Source organism: Cynocephalus volans, chromosome 4 (genome assembly GCF_027409185.1).
Source record: "Cynocephalus volans isolate mCynVol1 chromosome 4, mCynVol1.pri, whole genome shotgun sequence".
NCBI lineage: Eukaryota > Metazoa > Chordata > Mammalia > Dermoptera > Cynocephalidae > Cynocephalus > Cynocephalus volans.
In genome coordinates, this window is record NC_084463.1 from 154,735,472 (window position 1) to 154,756,493 (window position 21,022).

General features: G+C 36.9%; 1 protein-coding gene across 1 annotated transcript; it reads right to left on the reverse strand.

Moving 5' to 3' along the window:
* Positions 1–10,322: 10,322 nt before the first annotated feature.
* On the reverse strand, positions 10,323–11,264 carry LOC134377095 (olfactory receptor 5AN1-like). The gene has a single exon (XM_063095709.1). It carries the CDS (start codon positions 11,259–11,261, stop codon positions 10,323–10,325), a length of 939 nt encoding a protein of 312 aa, XP_062951779.1. The 5' UTR covers positions 11,262–11,264.
* Between the last annotated feature and the right edge of the window lie 9,758 nt (positions 11,265–21,022).

Sequence of the window (21,022 nt, forward strand, 5' to 3'; positions counted from 1 at the left end):
CTTTCAGTAGCGTCCTTTATTTAAACATATGAAGCATACCTATTTAGATTGTCATTTATTAATTAAATACCTAGTTTTGCAAGTTTGATTCTACAGTTTATTGTTAGGTTGACTCTGAGTCAAGATGCATTATTTACCTGTGTGTTTAGTGAATTTTCACCATAATTTCATGTTCCTTTGACTTTATCTGCAGGGAAAATTGAAGCTTAAATTTAAAATATGTTCTTCCAGAAATGAATTATATTACTTCTGTCAGGTACCAGGGAGGTAACACTAACCCAAATCCCTTAAACAAAAATTATGACTTGGGGTTTTGCAGGGTCGCCATAGTAATAAGATTTAGGCTACATGTCTAAATAAGTAGAGGTTTGAGGTTAAGAATTAACAAGAGATGTTTTTCTTTTTCTCTGTCTCCCATCTAAGACTGAGAGAGTTGTGCATATTCCTGTCTCATTTTGTGATGCAAGATTTTTTAACTTTTTCAGGAGAGTGTCATCCTTTGGTAGCCCCTGTTTCAGTGGCATGGGGGTTTGTCTCTCATCCAGCCACACACGGTGTTTTTTTTCCTACCCCTCATACATATGTCCATTAAAACCGAAGCCTTAGGTCACCAGAGTTTAGTAGATCCCTCCTGGGAAAATGCAGGCTGGCCCCAGTTCACTACTTTCTGAAGTTTGTGTTTTCTTGTCATCTTTGTACTTACATGAATTCATTTGCTTTCTCACTGGCTGAGTCATTTTAAAAAGTGTTTCAGACTTTACCTAGCTTTCTTAGTGGTTTCCGTGAATGTGTAATCCACAATATTCTCAGAAACATGTCTATAAACACTATTTTTTATATAAGCTTATCACTGGCCATTTTTTCTAAGCATCCCAAGCTCTTTGATTTGATTGTATTTTTTGCTCATAATTTGATTAAATTTGCATGGAGACAAGGCATGGTATTAGATAGCTAACATTTATTGAGTGCATACTCTATTCCAGGTGCTATTCTGAATCCTTTTATATTTTATCTCATTTTAATTTGGCCAACAGCCCTGTAACTTATGTAGTCTTATAATTCCCCACTTGATGATAAGGAGACTGTGTGTCAGAGTGGTAAATAGCCCAAGGTTACAAAACCCATGAAGGACAGAGCTGAGATTAAAATCTAGATGCTCCAGCTCCAGAGCCACATCTTAAATACTGCTCTTCACTCTCTCACTAAAATGTACTATTTACTACATTAATCTTATTTCTTTCTTTCTTTTTTTTTTTTTTTTTGACTGGTAAGGGGATCACAACCCTCAGCACGGTGTGGTCTGCACCACGCTCAGCCAGTCAGCGCACCGGCCATCCCCACATAGGATCCAAACCCGCGGCCTTGGAGCTCCCGGCACCAAACTCTCCCGAGTGAGCCATGAGGCCAGCCCCATTAATCTTATTTCTAACCTCTACAGAGTACAAAGCACTACACTTTGTGGCTTGCATGAGGCAAAGGATCTCATAAGGAGCCTATAGACCAGTGAGATGAGAAAGGTGCCTGTGAAGACATAATACAGCATGAGATGGTGTGTGACACGAGAAAGACAGAGATAAAATCCTGTGGGTAATCACCAACTGGATGTAACAGGAAGTTAGAGACCACAGAAGGCTACTGGACATTCTTTGCAATAATTTATTTAAAGGGTCTCTAGAATGGCAAAATCTATTTCAGAGACATTATTGTACAAATAAGCATGGCAAGAACAATGTAACTGAACATGTTGTCAATAACACAATCCCCATATTTCTTTACATAGATGTTCTTTCAGGAAATAAACAGAAAAGCAGTAATGTTGCCTGTTTGACAAGGAAGTGAGACAAACTGAAGGAGAATTCATCTTCTTCCAGGAAGAAAAAATGATGATGCATTAAAATGTTTTGCAAAACTTCCTGGTATAATTGAGAGAAAGAGGGATCTTAGCATTTAGATGGTAACCACTGATAAGCTTTTTCCTACAGACACCTAAGAGATATAATTACTGCAGCAAATCCTGCCATACACAAATAAATATATTAATGCAGTGATATTGGTGAGAATCTTAAAGGCACCTTTTAATTTCCATATTGTTTTTCACAACCATCTCAGATTCTACCACTTCTGATTAAACATTATTTTTCATTGCCTTTTATTTATCAAGGACTCCTAAGCTTTCTTTTTCTGTTGGATAAAGTTTATTTTGGGATAGAGCTTATCTTGGCTCTCTTCCTCAGCTCTTTCTCACACCATTCTTGGTATAACATATAACTTCTCCCCATGCTTACCTCCATTTAACCATGCAAGGCAAATGAAAAAAGGGATATGGAAAGATACCACAAAAAGTGTCCCCTTTCGCATGCTCCTTTCCTTTAAGATACTTCAGCCACAGCCCTTCCTAATATTTATTTAGCTGACTTTGAAAAAGCTCAACATACTGTAGGCCAGCAAATCAACCTGAAGAAATTTTTCTACTAGAAACAATGTGGACATGATCAGTCTTAGAAGACCAAGTATTACATTTATTCTTGACTAGTGGTCCCTTACTTCCTATAGAACTTAACATGTTCATCAAAGCTGTGTTGGATCCACACACTTCAGGAAAAATACTTCCCGTAGAATCTTTTATAGACTACTCAAATTTAAATTTTTATTTTTTAATTCTACTTGACAAATGATTCATATCCCAAATACATAAAGCACACTTGCAACTCAGTAATACCAAGACAAAAAACTCAATACTTGTTCTAGCCTGATGCTTTTTTTATTTCATTGAGTGAATCTTTCAGTTCCATAAGTTCTGCTACATTCTTTTTTCAAATCCTGGATATATTTCTTACTCATTTCATTATGTTGTCTTAGTCTTCTCATATTTCAGTGAGTTTCCTTAAGAAAACTTAAGAATTGCTCAGAATTCCTTTTCAGTCATTTCAAGGGTTTCTTGCTCTACAGGGTCTTGTATTTGAGAATTACTGTATTCTTTTAGTGGTGTCACATTTTCCTGGGTTTTTGTATTTCTTTTATCTCTATACTGATGTCTGATCATCTGATAGAGCAGTTGCTTCTTCTATTAATATGGAATGGGCTTTGAGGAGAGAGATGTCCTCTTCTTTTCCCAGTCTCCCCTGGTGACTCTCTTTGTGTCAATGCAATCAAGTCTCTGGTGGGCTGCCTGCATGGTGGCTGTGGCTGCTGCTGTGGTGTTGAGCCACTTTTTTTTGCTCCATGACTGTGGTAGTGGCTGTGATGAGCCACCCATGCAGCAGTGGTTTTTCTTGCATATTTTCTTACCTGCTTTCAGGTGGGAGGTACCACCCTCAGCTCCTTGCCTAGGAATCTGAGTATGCTCTCTTGCCTGCTTCCAGGTGAGGGGTGCTGCAACACTTGGCTCCTTGCCTGGGACCTTGGATGTACTCTCTTGACTGCTTCTGGGTGTGTGTGGGGGGGTGCTGTGGCCCTGGGCTCCTTGCTTAGGACCCTAGGCATGCTCTCTTTCCTACTTCCTGGTGGAGGGGTCTGTGGCCCTCAGCTCCTTGCCAAGACTGCAGGCATGTTCTCTAGCCAGCTTCTGGCCAAAGGCAAATTTAACTTTTTTAAATGAAACAAATCAGGTAGTATAGGCCCTTCAGAAGTAAACCACAACTATTCTCCTACGTCTATGTTGTGTCTCTTCAAACACCAATCAAATGAGCCAAAGGTTTTCCAGCCCCTCCCCTGCCACATTATGCTGAAGTGTACTGACACAGTCTGCACATTTAGATAATTCTTCTACAGATTTTTTTTTTTTTTTTTTTTAGCAAAAAAGTGTGCGTGGAAGCAAAGAGGCTATAACCATGGACAACAAATTCTCCTACTCCAACTCCTATCACTACAGTCAGTGAGGTCAGATTGGACTTCAACTAGGAGAGCAATTTTAACTACAGTAGTGGAAGCTGTGGCATTAATGCAAATTATAGTTGTTTTTTTTTTAACTCTGATCCTACCACCAGTGTCATTGAAACAACTTCCAAACAAATTACATGACAAACTGTCCATACTTGCAGATGACATGATCCTATGTGGAGAAAAGCCTAAAACCTCTACAAAAAAAACCTCTTGGAGTTGATAAACAATTTCAGTAAAGCTACAGGATACAAAATCAACATGTAAAAATCAGTAGCATTTTTATACTCCAACAATGAACTAGCAAAAAATGAAATCAAGAAAGTTAGCCCATTTACAATGGTCACCAAAAAACAAAATACTTAGGAATCAATTGAACCAATGTTGTGAAAAATCTCTACAATGAAAACTACAAATCACTGTTGCAAGAAATTAAAGAGGCCACAGAAAGATGGGAAAACCTCCCATGTTCTTGGATTGGAAGAATTAACATTTTGAAAATGTCCATGCTACTCAAAAAGATCTATAGATTCGATGCATACCCATGAAAATACCAGTGACATTCTTCACAGAAATAGAAAAAACAATCCTACCATTGATATGGAACAAAAAAAGACCCCAAATAGCCAAAGCAATTCTGAGAGAAAAAATAAATCTGGAGGCATAAAACTACCTGACTTCAAATTATACTACAAAGCTATAGTAACTGAAACAACATTGTACTGGTACAAAAATCGACAAATGAACCAATGGAACAGAATAGAGAACCCACAAATTTACAGCAAACTGCTCTTTGACAAAGGCAACAAGAACATACATTGTGGAAAAGACTGCCTCCTCAATAAGTGGTGCTAGGAAAATTGCATATCCATATGCAGAAGAATAAAATGAGACCTGCATCTCTCCATATACCAAAATCTACTCAAAATGGATTAAAGACTGATCTATAAGACCTGAAACTACTAATAAAAAATACAGATGAAACACTTCAGGAAGTAGGACCAGGCAAAGACTTTATGAATAAGACCCCAAGAGCACAAGCAACAAAAGAAAAAATAAACAAATGGGACTATATCAAACTAAAAAGCTTCTGCACACCAAAGGAAACAATCAGCAGAGTAAAACAGCAACCTACAGAGTGGGAGAAAATATTTGCAAACTATACATCCTGCAATGGATTGATATCCAAAATATATAAGGAACTCAAGCAAGTACACAGTAAAAAACCAAAAAACCCAATTAAAACATGAGCAAAGAATAGACATTTTTTGAAAGACATACAAATGGCCAACAAACAATTTTTAAAATGCTCAGCATCACTAATCATTGGGCAAATGCAAATTAAAAACATTTTGAGAGATCATATCACCCCAGTTAGGCTGGCTGTAATCAAAAATACTAAGAATAAAAAAAGCTGGTGAGGAAGCCGAGAGAGAGGAATGCTCTTACGCTATTGGTGGAACTGAAAATTGGTACAACCACTATGGAAAACAGTATGGAGTTTCCTCAAACAACTACAGATAGATCTACCATATGATCCAGCAATCCCACTTCTAGGTATGTACACAAAGGAATGGAAATCATCAAGTTAAAGGGATACCTGCACTCCCATGTTCATCGCAGCTCTGTTTACAATAGCCAAGATATGGAAGCAACCTAAATGTCCATCGACAGATGACTGGGTAAGGAAAATGTGGTATATATACACTGTGGAATACTACTCAGCCATAAACAAACAATGAAATACTGCCATTCACAACAACATGGATGAGTTTGGAGAAAATTATGTTAAGTGAAATAAGCCAGATACAGAGTGCATAGTACTGCATGTCTTCATTCATAAGTGGGAGCTAAGAGAGAAAGGAAGGAAAGAAAGACCACAATGGTGGGTTGGACTTGCAGAGGGAGAAAGCATACCTTAGGTTGCCAGGAGTGGATGGGGGGTAGTAGGAGGGAGGTCAGGGAGTAATTAGGTGGAGAACACAGGGAATAATTGCAATTTGTGCTAAGGTGCGTGCTGATAGTATAGTATCCATGTGATCATCCATCTTGGGCACAGGTGGTGATGGTCAGCTTTGTACCCCATGAATATACAAAATCAATCTATCAATCAATCAATAATAAAATAAATTTCTAACATTTACTTTTTAAATATACAACACATGTTTAGTTTTCCAAAATTATAAAATGATTTTAATGTAAATTACAGTTTGGGTTTTTCCAGTGCATATCTCTAATTTTTTTTTTATGGATTACATATATTTGTGTAGTACAGAATCAAATATCAACACTTGTGTACAATATGTGATGATCAAATCAGGATAACTAGTATACTCATATTTACAATACTTAATCAATCTTTGTGACCCTTAACTAGTTTCTCACCAATCCTCCTCTCCCTCCCCCTTTCGCACCTCTAATAACCACAGTTCTGTTCTCTATTTTTTTCTTCTCTTTCTTTCTTCCTCTCTCTCTCTCTCTCTCCCCTCTCTCCCCTCTCTCTCTCTCTTTCTCTCTCTTCCTCTCTCTCTCCTGTCTTTATTTTAGTTCCCACTAGTGAGGACATGTAATATTTCTCTTTCTGTGCCTGATTTATTTCATTAACATAATTTTCTGTAAGTTCATCGACATTGCTACAAATAGCAGAATTTTGTTCTTTTTCATGGTAGAGTAGTATTCCATTCAGTATATATACCATATGTTCCTTATCCAGTCATCTGTTAATTGACATTTAGGTTAATTCTAACTCTTGTCTATGGTAAATAGAGCTGCAATAAACATGGGAGTGAAGGTATTCCATCGACATGATGATTTCCATTCCTTTGGGTATATACCCAGCAATGGGTTTGCTGGGTTATATGGCAGTTCTTTCAGTAATTGTTTGAGAAACATCCATACTGTTTTCCATAATGGCTGCACTAATTTACAGTCCCACCAACACTGTAGAAGTGTTCCCCTTTCTCCACATCCTTGCCAGCATTTGTTATTCTCTGTTTTTCTGATAATAACCAGTCTAACTGGGGTGAAATGATATCTCAGTGTGGTTTTGATTTGCATTTCCCTGATGCTGAGTGATGTTGAGCATTTTTTCATGTGTCTGTTTCCCATGTGTATATCTTCATATGAGAAATGTCTGTTTAGCTCCTTTGCCCAGTTTTTACTTGGGTTACTTGTTTTCTTACTGTTGAGTTGTTCCAGTTCTTTGCATATCCTTGATAATAATCCCTTGTCGTGTGTGTAGTTTGCAAATATTTTCTCCCATTCTTTGGGTTGTCTTTTCACTCTCTTAGTTGTTTCTTTTGATGTGCAGAAGCTTTCTAGTTTAGTATAACCCCATTTATTTATTTTTCCTCTTGTTGCCATGCTTTTGGGGTCATATTCATAAAGTCTTTTCCCAGTCTTATATCCTGAAGTTTTTCCCATGTTTTCTTCAGGAGTTTTATAGTTTCAAGTCCTATATTTAAGTCTTTACCAATTTTGAGTTGTCATTGTTAGGATTAGAATTTAAATTATAGTTTTTTAACTCTAATCCTCCCAATAGTGTCATTGAGACACTTTCCAAACAAATTACATGACACTCTTGGAAGAATTGGAGTTAACAAAATATAAATTGTGCAGGAGAAAGCACAATTTTAATCATCCCTTCCCCCAGACAACTAACAACTGAATTCTCACCTTGGTGTGCACAGACCTAGCTACATTTTTCAGAAAGATCTAAAAGTCTGGAGAATTGGGATCCATTAAGTGCAGAATATGCTTGTCTCAAATGAGTTCTACCCTCCTCTAAAGCTCTGCTTTTCCTTCTCTATTATTTTGACCTTGTCAGCGTCTGTGAGAAAGTGAGATTCCAAAATCAAATGATGCCAGACTTTCTTGGGGTTCAAATTTCTTCTCATTTTTATAACTAATTTCTCGATCCTAATGAATAATGACTTTGATCATTCTTTTGTAAATATCAATAGCAGAACATGAATAAAAGTTTTTAAAATAGACAAAAGTATTTAGTACCCTAGAGAGATTGTTAGGATTTTTTTAGTAAGATTATTTGGGCCAAGAGGTCAGTTATAAGAATGTGTAGAAAGGATCAGTCTCTAAGGCCTCAATGGCTCTGACTCATTGACTCTTCACTAAATTCAAGTTGTTACATTTAAATTCTTGGTCAACTTTCTTTATTTATGTCCTCTGCACACACAGCCCACTCAACTTTGCTACTTACTCACCTACTAGGAATATGTTTCTGTTTCCTCAAATTAATCTTGTGAAATTGAGCTCATGGTCCTCCTCCTGACTAAACTTTCTATTAACCTCCTACTAATTCACTGAACTTTTACTTCTTCTCACCTTCCTTGGTCTGTAGGTTCATTTCAATCATCCTTCATTGAACTACCCCTGAAATGTAGAATTTGTTATTGTACATATGGCTCTGGCTCCTAAATAGTTATGAAGACAGGAACCCTTTCTTAATTCCTTTTTCATCTTTACCACCCATCTTGACACAATTATCTAGAAAGACCTTAGTGATGGCTAAGGTCTAGCCAAGATGGCTAAGGTCAATCTGATGGCAGATTGACTATTCCCCTGAAAGCATTACATTGCCAAATCTTAGTGAAATTATTGTGGGCAAACTAAATTATCATTTCATACCCATAGACTAGCCTGCATTAGAATATGTGGTTTAGCTAAGAGTAGAAACTGAAATGTACAATTGGTCTAAATGTTCTTCAGGAACAAGTTTGAATAACTGTGCTTCTATTTTCCCCAGTTTTCTTTTTTAAAACAATGCTTTAAAGACAATACCCATCAGTACCTATAGCTAATGCTTCTCAGCAGCAGTACATGGAGGCAGTTCATAAAAGGCATAATTTCCTAGTAAAATTACCCATCCACTGCAGCTCCCAGAGCACTAACTTCCAGTTCCCAGCAGCAGTTTTTATTTATCACCTCCTTGAGCTCATCTGAGCCCATCAAGCAGTGGATCTGGGCAATATTATTGAAATATCCTCCAATAACCCTTAACATAGGTTTTTTTCCTATTGAAACCCTCATGGAACTTTAGGAACAGATTTCTCATACATTTTTACATGCCTTAAAAAACAAGGCATCAAAACACATACCTATGCCTGGATAGGAGTCCACACACCCTCAATTCATATTGCATTGATTCCTTGGCAAGAGACAAGCCTTCATATTCATCCGAGGTTCTACATTCCCCCTTCTCTCATCTGCCCATGTCTGGGAAGCCCAGAAAATCAATAGTCAGCATTGTTACATATCTTGGTCTTCTTTTAAACCTGAGCTAAAACCACGAGCTTTATTTCCTTCTTAAGATAAAGAAAACTGACAAGAAATGAGAACCCAGTCTATACTACTATCTCTTTCCTCTCTTGGCTTTACTCTAGAACACGAAATCTTGAACACAGGCAATGTTCAAACATGTTGTAAACCAGTTCCTCATATTTGTCCTTAATCTTTGCAGTATTGAATATTCAGTGACTCTATTACTACATTAAATTCACCCAGGTCTCCTCACAGTAACCGTAAATAAACAGATGCTTGAAATATTAAAAACAGCGTGGTAGTGTGGTCCCATTGGCTTTGTCAGTGTAGAGTAGGTTTTCCAGATTCATGGGAGAGAGAAAGAGAGACCTGAGTTCCACAATATCAGATATTGTTATTGACTGTGACATGGGTGGACTTTGAATATCATCTCCCATCATAAATCTCCACTGGGATGCAAGAAATTAAGCCATCAGACTGATAAATAAATGGCACTGAATCGACTGTATTCTTCTTTCCGTCACCTTTGATCATTCAAATTACCTTCCTTATGCTACAGCTAAGGAAGTGGACACAAGGCTATAAACAAAAACTTATCAGACTATTAGCACTGAGAGGGCCTTAGACAAACCTTAGCTATCTCAGATTGGTCTTTGCAGGAGGCACAACCAAGCCAATGTACAGGTTTATTTCTTTTCAATAGTGGAAACCCTGTCTTTTCACTCCTAACTGTTCAGAAACACAATAATCAGTTATTACCACCGTGTCTTTATTAGGTTGCATCAGAACATTTAGGAGATGGGTCTCTGGACTCCTCTGAGCCTCCCCCAGGCATTTCTTCTCTAGGGGTAGAGGCCTAAGATTTCCAAAAGATGCAAAAAGTTGTTAAATCTTGCTGTTCCACAATTACTTGTGGATAGATTTGTAAATGACGAGGCTGTCCAGAATGTAGGGTGAAAATAAGGGACCTCCGGGACTTACAGATACTGTGTTTCCATGGCATTGAGTCAGCTGTTGGGCCATATTGGCATATGTCTGTGTCAAATTCAGGTTTCTCTGTCCAAAAGCAGTAAAGAATTTTTGTTATATTCCATGTATGTGCATATTATTGTGAGTTAAGGAAATTCTGACAGATCTAATCTGTAGAATTCTCAGAATTTGTGACCTTAGCAGTACACTGCCTTTTTCTGCAACCTCTTCAAGGCATCTTTAATTTCCTTGTTCCTTAGACTGTAAATCAAGGGATTCAACATGGGAATCACCACAGTGTAGAAGACTGATGCAAATCTGTCAAAGCTGGAGGAACCACCAGAGCTGGAACTGAAATAGACAAAGTTACCTGAGATATAGAAGAGGGAAACAGCTGTCAGATGAGAAGCACAGGTGTTGAATGCCTTGGACCTGCCTTTAGATGTAGTGATCTTCAAAATGGAGATGACAATATAGATATAGGATATCATGATAACTAAGACACTTGCTATCCCAAAGATCATTGTTAATATAACAGTCAAGACTTGCACAAAGAAAGTGTCAGTGCAGGATAGCATTAACAGTTGGGGCATATCACAGAAGAAGTGTCTGATGACATTAGGCCCACAGAAGTGGAGCTGAAGCAAAGAACACGATAGCGATAAAGTACCAAAGAATCCAGCCACGTAGGCTCCCAACACCATCCTAACACACAGGATGGGCGACATAATTGATGAATAGAGCAATGGGTTACAAATGGCAGCATAGCGGTCATAAGCCATGGCCATCATAAGGCAAGACTCACTCAGTCCCATCGTTGAAAAGATAAAGTCCTGCACAATGCAACTCACAAAGGTGATGGTTTGCTGCTTCTGAAAGAAGTTGGAGAGCATCTTGGGGACTGTAGAGGTGACATAGCAGACATCTATAAAAGACAGGTTACTGAGGAAGAAATACATGGGTGTATGGAGGTGAGGATCAATCCCTATCAAAACAATGAGGCTTAGGTTCCAGGTCAGAGTCATAATGTAGATAAACAGGAATATGACAAAAAGCACTTCTAGGATTCTGGGAAAATCTGAGAATCCCAGCAGGATGAAGTAGGTGACCTCTGTAATATTTCCACCTCCAATCATTGGCTCGATGCTCCTAATATCAGAAAAAGACAAAAGAATACATTGCTTTCTAAGATGAAATAATAACATTACCATTTTCATGTGTGCCAATCTTTTTCTCCAAAGAGTTTGCTGGGAGAGTTATAAGTGGAAATTCATGCATATTCTCAGCACATAGTAATTGTTCAGTAGATGTTGACTATTATTATCAATGATTTCTGAAAGATAACCTTGAATGGCAGCTATACTTGTATGTAGGAATGTGAGGGGTGCTAGATTTTTACGGGGTTCATTTGAGAAAATTCCTGAGACATCATAAGCCCCACAGACAGTCAGGCATCATTGCCTCTATGCAGATGTAGATTCAGACCTGGTGTTCAAGCAGGTTTAACCACCCAGGTCCATGAAGGTATCAGCCACATAAACCATATTCTATTTAGTTTCTTTTTCTTTGGGTACTCTGTATTAATGGATAACCAGCTTCAGGTTATGATTGGCTTTGATGGAGACGAAGTGTCAAAGTAAACTTTTCAGTCCTCAAATACTACAGAGGTATGATTTGTTTTTTCTTGTAGATACACTCAACAAGTTGGAGCTCATTTTCAGATTCATAGTAGATAGCACCTATTGGCTATGCTTCATACCCAAACTGTTCTTTCTTGGATTGAAAGAATAAATTAATGAAAACAGACAAAAAAATTTGAAGAAAAAATGAATAATTAAAAAGAACTTGAGATTTCAAATATTAAAAAGTATTATAAACTTCAATAATTCACTATTCTGGCAATAATAGAAAAGTGTCAAAAGAAGAAATAGAAATTTCAGGAGTAAATTTAAGTATTGGTAAGAATTTAATATACAAGCTGACCAATTAGCTTAGTTGGTTAGAGCACAGTGTTATGAAACAAGATCAAGGATTCAGATCCATGTGCAGGCCAGCTGTCAAAAAAATAAAACTTGGTATATGGTAAAGTTACTATTTTAAATTAATAGGGAAAAGATAAACTCTTCTATAAATGGTCTGTAAGTCCTTACTCACTATGGATAAAAAGAATTGAAGGAATAAATAAATAAACATTTATATAATCCTAGAATAAAAAAGATATTTTTGAAACATAACAAAAAATATTATAAGAAAAGGCAATTTAATTTGGTTATAAGAGAAATATCTAAATATAAAAAACACATTTGAAATACAATTAATGATCTGGGAAAAAATAGCCACAAAATATTTTTTAAATAATGCTTTTAATAGAAAGATATTTTATAAATAAACCACTTATGAGTGCCCAAAATGGTTCTGTGGTTGTGGAGAAAAATTTTGTTGTGTATAATTTCTCTCTCTTACACACACACACACACACACACACACACACCCCACTTAAGCCATAAAAATGACATATGTTAAAAGTAATGAATGGTATGATTTTCATACCATTTCTTTTCTGTACTTACCTGTATTTTCTCAATTTTCTACAACTTCTATGTTTATAATAAAAAAAATTATTGAGGAATATAAGTATGCAATATTTAGTGTGTATGGAAAGAAAGAGACAGAGACAGACAAAGAGAGATATAATAAATTTTCTTAACATTTACTTACTGGCTGTATAAACTTTAACAAGTTATTAACCTGTCCATGCCTTGGTTGCCTCATCTATAAGTGCAGATGATAATAGTTTCCACCTCACAGGGTTGTTGCAGGGACTGAATGACATAAAGAGCTTAAAACAGTAAAGGCTCAATATATGTTTGCAATCAGCATTCCCATCATCACTTCTCTCTAAAAAAGACGAAAAAGAAAAAACTAATACTGAAGTATCAAGGAGCTGTTAATAAAATTATTTTAAATTAGATGGTCTCTAAGCCTAGAATACTGTTAACAAATGTTTGTGTTTATTTCTATCTTGCATTATTCCATTATCTCCCACCCAGCCGGATTATAATTCCTGATGTCGCTTTTTATGTACTACCACCACCAAGTACCCCCTACCTGACAACACTGACTATATACAGTATATGGACTAGTGCAGGTGTTTTACTGTTCAATGCTAAACATCGTGTGTACTAAGGTTTGCAAATTCAATAAATATATGTTTCATACATAAATATATGGGGTTTTTTTGCCCAGATTTGGATGTGAAACTGCACGATAAATATATACAATTTTTTCTGTTAATCTCTTAAGTAATAAATAAATATCTTGTTTCTGTTTTATTTCAATTACAGTTTTATGAACTTGGAAGTCTTTCTGTTGACTATTAGAATAGAGTGTAGCCAATATTATTTCTCAGATATATATTCACTATGAGATAGAGTTAATAAAAATATTTTGGAAATACAAACTTTCACAGACAACATCCCCCAAACTCCACTGTAATTGGTCAATTCAGTGAAAATAAGTCAAACTCTTCACCTATCGACCGCACTAAAATTTTTGAATTTTATTATCTTCTGGCGATTTGGGCAGCCATAATTAAATGTATTCTGTGTCACCTACCAATCCCAAAAAAGAGGGAAAAGTTGTGAATCTTTTCTTTTTATTATTATTATTATTCATGATAAAATTTATCCCGAAAATTCATCATTTTAAAATTTGGTAAACTAGAGAAAAAGGAAAAAAATCCCCAATAAACTTACTCTCTATGACTAATTTTTTGCACGTGTTCACTATCTCCCAAGACAATTGGGATAAGAAAAGGTGACTGATGTAAATATTGATTGGGGATTTGACTAGATAGACCTAATTTTTAAAAACCCTTCTTAATTCTGAAAAAATAACAACGTGGTCAGTCTGAGAACCTGTGCAGGGTACAAAATCAGGACAGGAAGCCGGGAATATAAGTAAAAGAAGATTAAAGGGAACATTTAGTTGAACACTAACTTTCCTTGGAGTGGATATTTCTGAGGTCTCTGCCACCCAGACTAGTGTCTCCTGATACCCTGTCTACAAAGATAACAGTAAAGAGCTACTTCATGTATTTCAAAAGAACTAACAGTAAATGAGTACTTTTTATAACATTATCTGGTGATAGGGTTTGTATCTTCCTATTCAGAAATTTTTAATCAAAGCTGTGTATTTAGGTGGAAATCAAATTAATTATTATCATTTCTAAAACTATAACCCTCGAGGGCAGAAATTAAATTAAAAGGGTCCTTAGGATGTAGAAAATCGTTAAATATAAACAATCTTGTTCTGATCTTAGGAAATGCAGTGAAACTCAGTCAATTATTATTTTGTTTCAGCTCTCAGTTATTGACTTCTATTTATTCAGGCTTTGTGGACACTGTTTCATCTGAGTCTGGATGATGCTATTTTCTACATTACACAATTAAGAACAAAAAACTCAAGGTAGCAGAATTCTAGGTAACATCCTTAAGGAATTGGACAGGTAGAAGTCAACACCTGTTCCTCATCCCTCCCAGAGAAATACCAGTAATTTTATGTTTGAGACTAACGTTTTCTCGAATATAGAGAATTCAAGTAAAGATAAGGGAACCCACAGGAAAGCCCTAAGTGGAGGGTGTGGAAAGGAGAGAGAGATAATGGAAGAAAAAGAGACTGAGGAAGATCAACTTTGTTCCACATAGGTCCGATGGAAGCATCATACAGAGATTGAGACAGCACAGAATTTACCGTTCTTCCTAAGCCTTTCTTTTCTGACATTGACCCAGATCCCCCAAGAAGACAGAGTTCTTGACAAAAACTGAAAGTGCTTATTTTCTTCTCTAAGGAATTTTCCAGGTAGCCCCTATTGAAAAATCGGGGTCAAAATGGGTGCTGTTGGCCCCGCAACTGACTGTCCACTCACAGCAGGAAAGCTGGTAACAACAGGGGATCCTCTGAAATGTGCGAGAGCAGAGGTGAAAGGACAAAAGCTAATTACAGGGAGAAAATGCTTTAGGTGTTGGTCTCTGGTGTCACTGTTGTCATGGAGTTTTTGTCCCTACTGATTTCATGCCCACTTTGCCATGTGGATCAACTCCCTACTTCCCTGTGGTCCTATTATGGTCTCAGACGTGCAGCTTTTCTTACTGAACTTGGAGTCATGTGAGCTGAAAAGTTACAAAACTAGTTCAAACTCTCATTTCTAGAAGAATTTAAGCCCAAAAGCGTTAAGTGGTTTGCTCAAGATAACACAGCCAACAGTAATATGGCTTGATAATAATAAATTAGATATGTGTAACTTCCCTGCTTACAAAGCAGTTTCATTTTAGATAGATAAGCACACACATTTTGTCAAATATGACCTGAATCAATCATCACAGCAGCTTTAAGGACAATATAGCATTACTTGCTATACATGAGGAAATACAATATAATACTTTATGACATAAAAATAAATATAGTAAGACTAATTTATGACAGAGCCACAGCTTATCATGGTTATGACCATGACTGCTGGTATGAGACAATTTGGGTTGATATCTGGCTCTGCCATTTCCTGGCTCTAAGATTGTAAGCAAATTAACCTCTTCAAGTCTCAGTATTTTCACATATAAAATTTCACTAACTGTAGTAGCCAATATATAGAGTAACTCTTCATTGAGAATTAAATTGGATAAAGATTACAAAGCATTGAATTATATGACAAAGCTGTAGTACTCAAAACAAAATGGTTCTGGCATAAACAGATATACATAGACCAGTGGAACAGAATAGCCCAGAAATAAACTCAAACAAATATGGTCCTGAAACTTTCAAGAAGGGCACCAAGAAGACAAAAGGAAAAGGATCTTTTATTCGATAAATGGTGCTTACGGTGCTTTGAAAATTGAATTTTCATATGTAAAAGAGTGAATTTGGACCCTTACCTTACACCATACACAAAAATTAACTCAAAATGTAGAAAACACCTAAACATAATACCTGAAACCACAAAACTCCTGGAAGAAAACATAGAAGTTAATCGCCTTGACATTGACCTTGGCAATGACTTTTTTCCATGTCGCACCAAAAGCTCATACTACAAAAGCAAAAATACACAAATGGGACTACATCAAACTAAAAAGCTTCTGCACAGCAAAGGACAAAGTGAAGAAACAACCTACTGAATGAGAGAAAGTGTTTGCAAAGTGCACATCAGACAAGGGGCTAATATCCAGAATACATAAGGAACTCAAACAACTCAATATCCAAAAACCAAATAACTCAGTTGAAAAATGAGCAAGGGACTTGAACAGACATTTCTCAAAAGAAGACATACAAATGGTCAATAAGCACATGAAAAATGCTCAAAATCACTGATCATCGGGAAAGTGCAAACTAAAACAATGATGAGATTTTACCTTATCCCTGTAAGAATGGCTATCATCAACAAGACAGCAAATAACCAGTGCTGGCCAGGCTGTGGAGAAAAGGCATCATTGCTGGTGGGAATGTAAATTGGTACAGACATTGTGGAAAACAGTATGGAGGTTCCTCAGAGAACTAAAAACAGATCTACCTTATGATCCACCTATCCCAGTACAGGGTATTTATCCAAAGAAAATGAAATCAATATATCAAAAAGACACCTGCATCCCCATGTTCATCACAGCACTATTCACAATAATCAAGAGAAGGAATCAACATAATGCTCATGAATAGATGAATGGATAAAAAAACTGTGGTATATACACATAATGGAATGCTATCCATTTATATAAAGAAATTAGATCCTATCATTTGTAGCAACATGGATGAACCTGGAAACCATCGTGTTAAGTGAAATAAGACACAGGAAAACAAATATCACATGATCTCACTCATATGTGCAAACTGAAAAAATAAATGTGGTTCTCACAGAATAATGATAACCAGAGGCCAGGCAGGGAGGTGCGCAGAGAGAAGAGAAATGGTGAACTAATGGTACAAAACTAAGTGAATCGTTATGCAGTATGCATGTATTGAAACAACACACTGTACCCCCAAACATGTACAAGTCAATGTTAAAATAAAAACAAAGGGCACTAAAATTACAGTAAAATACCACTATACACCTGTTAGAGTAGTTAAAACAAAAACAAAAACATAAAATTAACAATACCAAGTGCTGACAACAGTGTGGAGCAACTAGAATTCTCATACGTTGCTTGTGGGAATGCAAATGGCACAGTCACTAAGGAAAAGAATTTAGAAGTTTCTTAAAGTAAACTAAAAATAAAAACACGTACTATATGATCCAGCAGTTCCACTTCTAGGTATTTATCCAAGAGAAATGAAAGCACGTGTTTACAGAAAGACCTGTTGTAAATGTTTATAACAATTCTATTTATAATTTCCAAAAACTGGAAACAAACCAAAAGTCCTCAACAGGTGAATAGCTAAATAAATGGTGGTACAGCCATACAACTGAATACTACTCAACAAAAAGAGGAGTGAATTTTTGGCATATGCAACAACACAGATTAGCTCCAAAAGCATTACGTCAAGTGAAATAAGCCATATACAAAAGGCTATGAGCTATATGATTGCATTCACATGCCTTTTCAGAATGGGAAAACTGTAGGCACAGAAGACAGATCAATGATTGCCTTCTAGAAGCCTGACAACATGTACCTCATCCCTGCTATGACCAGTAGGATTTGACATACTGACTGTATTGGTCATGGTTCTCCAATGTCCCTGGTTCTCCAATGTATGTGATGCCCTAGCAGAATGTACGTCAGGGAAATGACTACAGAGCTGCTCCGCTTGATGATCTGTATAAGAGCTCATGTGTAAAGTAGTTTCTATTCCTTTTTTTTTTTTTTTTTTTGGTGACTGGCACAGGGATCTGAACCCATGACCTTGGTGTTATAAGGCTGCACTCTAACCAACTGAGCTAACTAGCCAGCCCAAGCAGTTTGTATTCCTAAGAAACAGATCTGAAACTTTAGGGAGAGAATACAAACGTGACAAGTGTTTAGAAGCTTCATCTCTGGAAATAAAAATCTGTTAAGTTATTAAAGGTCTGTCAAAGGGAGAAACAGGGAAAAGGAATGGCTTCCTCTAGTGGTAAGAAAAAATACAAAACATTCTACTCAGTAGACACTGCTCCTAATACAAAAAAAAAGTTTCTTGAGAAATTCAGCTTCCCAGTGTAAGAGATGTTGAACAATTTATCAAAAGTTCAAATGATCCTGTATTAGAATATGTAAGTTAAAAGATTGTTGTCAAGCAATACGTTCTTATACCTTGAAAAAGAGGGAAGACAATTTCATGGGAAATGGATTTTTATGTATACTACTTATACACAAAGTACCATAGGTTTAGGAAACCCAGTGTGTGTGTGTGTACCCTGGGGTAGTCTTAAAGTAAAAAGTGTACATTTGGGGCTTGCTGGTTAGCTCAGTTGGTCAGAGCATGGAGTTGTTAACATCAAGGTCAAGGGTTCCAATCCCTATACCCGTCAGCTGCCAAAGAAAAATGTGTGAGTATTTTAAAAATTAAATATATGCTATATATGTTCTCATATTAAGAATTATATATGTAAACATGAACATATGCACACAGAACACATAATATATTTGCATATACATTATATATATATATATATTCACACACACAAGGGTACTTAAGAAAGTTCATAAAAAAATAAAAGATAATACGAATCTTTACATAAACTTTTTGAAGTAACCTCATATATATACATAGACATCTATGTTTTTTTCTTTTGGGGGGAACTTAATAGTCTTGTGGATTCTCAATTCATTGCTTGTCTCTGGAAACTAAGCAAAAAGTATGAGGAAGGGAAGTTTTATTTTTATGAAAAGCACACCTTTTTAAAAAAAATAAAAATAATTTACAAGAAAGAAAACATCTGCTACTGTTGATAAAGGAACAAACTGGATGTAGCAGAATGTGATTTTTGTAATTCCTGGTTCAAAGGGAAATTTGAATTGTTCTTGAAATTTTTGTTACATGGGTAATTAGATACAAAATTCTAGGATGAGTCAGAAGAGTAGTAAATGATTTTAATTCTAGGAAATAACAACCACCAGAAAGAAGCAAAGGCAGATTTTGAAAAGATCTTTCAACTGTTGTAAAGCACCCACATGCCCAGGATCAGACATAAGCAAATGCGACTTTTGTCAGTAGTTGTCTCTTTGCCTTGCCTGCTGAAAAGTTTCCTCCTTCTGTAATTGGGTCCCGCAGGCTACCTTTGACACCCCAGCCTTAGATTTACTCCCCCTCAGGTCCATCCACTGAAGCTTTCCTGTTCTACATCTGGGATTTTTTGGAGGTGATGGTGGCTGGCCAGCACAGGGATCAAGCCTAGGACCTTGGTGTCACCAGCACCATGCTCTAACCAACTGAATTAACTGGCCAGCCGTCCTTCACTCTGGGTTGACATCTAGGGCCTTCCACAAGTCACCTAAACCGTCTGAAATTAATCCCTTGAGAGGTACTACTGAGAAGGAATTTAGAGATACTCCCCCCACCCCCGCCACATATGCTCAGTATACTATAACCTTCTGCAGCTGTATCTAATTTGTGAAATTGTGGCATTTTACTTAGCATGTCCTACATGAACTGTGTCTAATTTATAAAACATTCCAAGAGCAGAAATTTCATGCCAGCACCAAGGAGAAGCAGTAGGCAATGATACAGCTGGTTGGATAGACTGTATTTTAGAGCAGCTTTCCCTTGCTCTTTCCCCCTATACCTCACTATGCAAGTGTCTCCTTACTTTCCTTAAATTACTCCAGCCACATGCACATCACAGATTGCATGGGAGAGAAGGCTGAGATGTTGCAGGTCAATCAATGAATCCAGTCCAAATTTTAGTTGATAATGTACGGGCCAGCTGCCAAAAAAAAGAAAAAAAATAGTTGATTGCCAATTTCAACTATTTGCTTGACAAATAAATAGGTTGCCAAGAGACCAACTGGAATTTAAGTTTGTTTTCTGTTCCCTCAGATTAAAGGTCAGGTGCTAAAGAGCATGCTAGAAAGAAAGATGAGGAGGAATTTGGAATGGACTGATTTGTAATCTTCTCACTAATCAGTCCCTGAAGGATGAAAAATCAGTTTTTTCCTCAAGCCTTTGCTTCTTGTGAGTCAGGCATGTTTTAGAGATGTGGGCAGGACAGGATTCCTTTCTCCCTGGAGGGCTGCTCAGGATGCCTATAAAGAGACATTGAGATTCTTAGAAGGACCTGATGTCCTGCGGTCTGTATTCTTTGGTTAGGTGAGGACAATGAAGTGCCTTCCATGACACTACAATACGGGAGAAATTTTTTATAGATGGGCTTGTTTTAGACTCCACCAAGTCCTATGTGAAGCAGCAGAAGTAGTAAAACATGCACATTGCTGATGGGCAGATATCTCAGATCTAGCCTTGCCTCTGCCGTTAATTACCTGGGAAAGCTTTGATGAAACATGAAGCTTCTCTGAGCTTCTGCAAAGGAAATCCACAGGCTTCCTTAGAAAAATGGAACCTGAGCCCCCCAAGATTACCAATGGAAAACGTATTTCCACATAGGGAGAGGTGGCTAGATTCTACAGACTTGACTCCTGGTCCCTGGAGCTCATTTTACTCATTATCGCTTGGGCAATGGTATGGCCATGACTCAAGAATTGAGAGATAATATCCTCTTAGATTCCATTTTCTCCCCTGTAAAATGAAGTGTTTAAGTGACATAAGCATTAGACCACCTTTAATTGCTGAGAATTTACAGGTCTGAGACTAAGTTGCCATCAACCTCACTATGAGAAAACCTTGCAGAGACGATTGTCTCAGGAGAACCTTGGGAGAGGACTCAGCTGTAGGACAAATATAAATCTTTGGCCTCAAGATGGTCTATTGATTGGGGCCT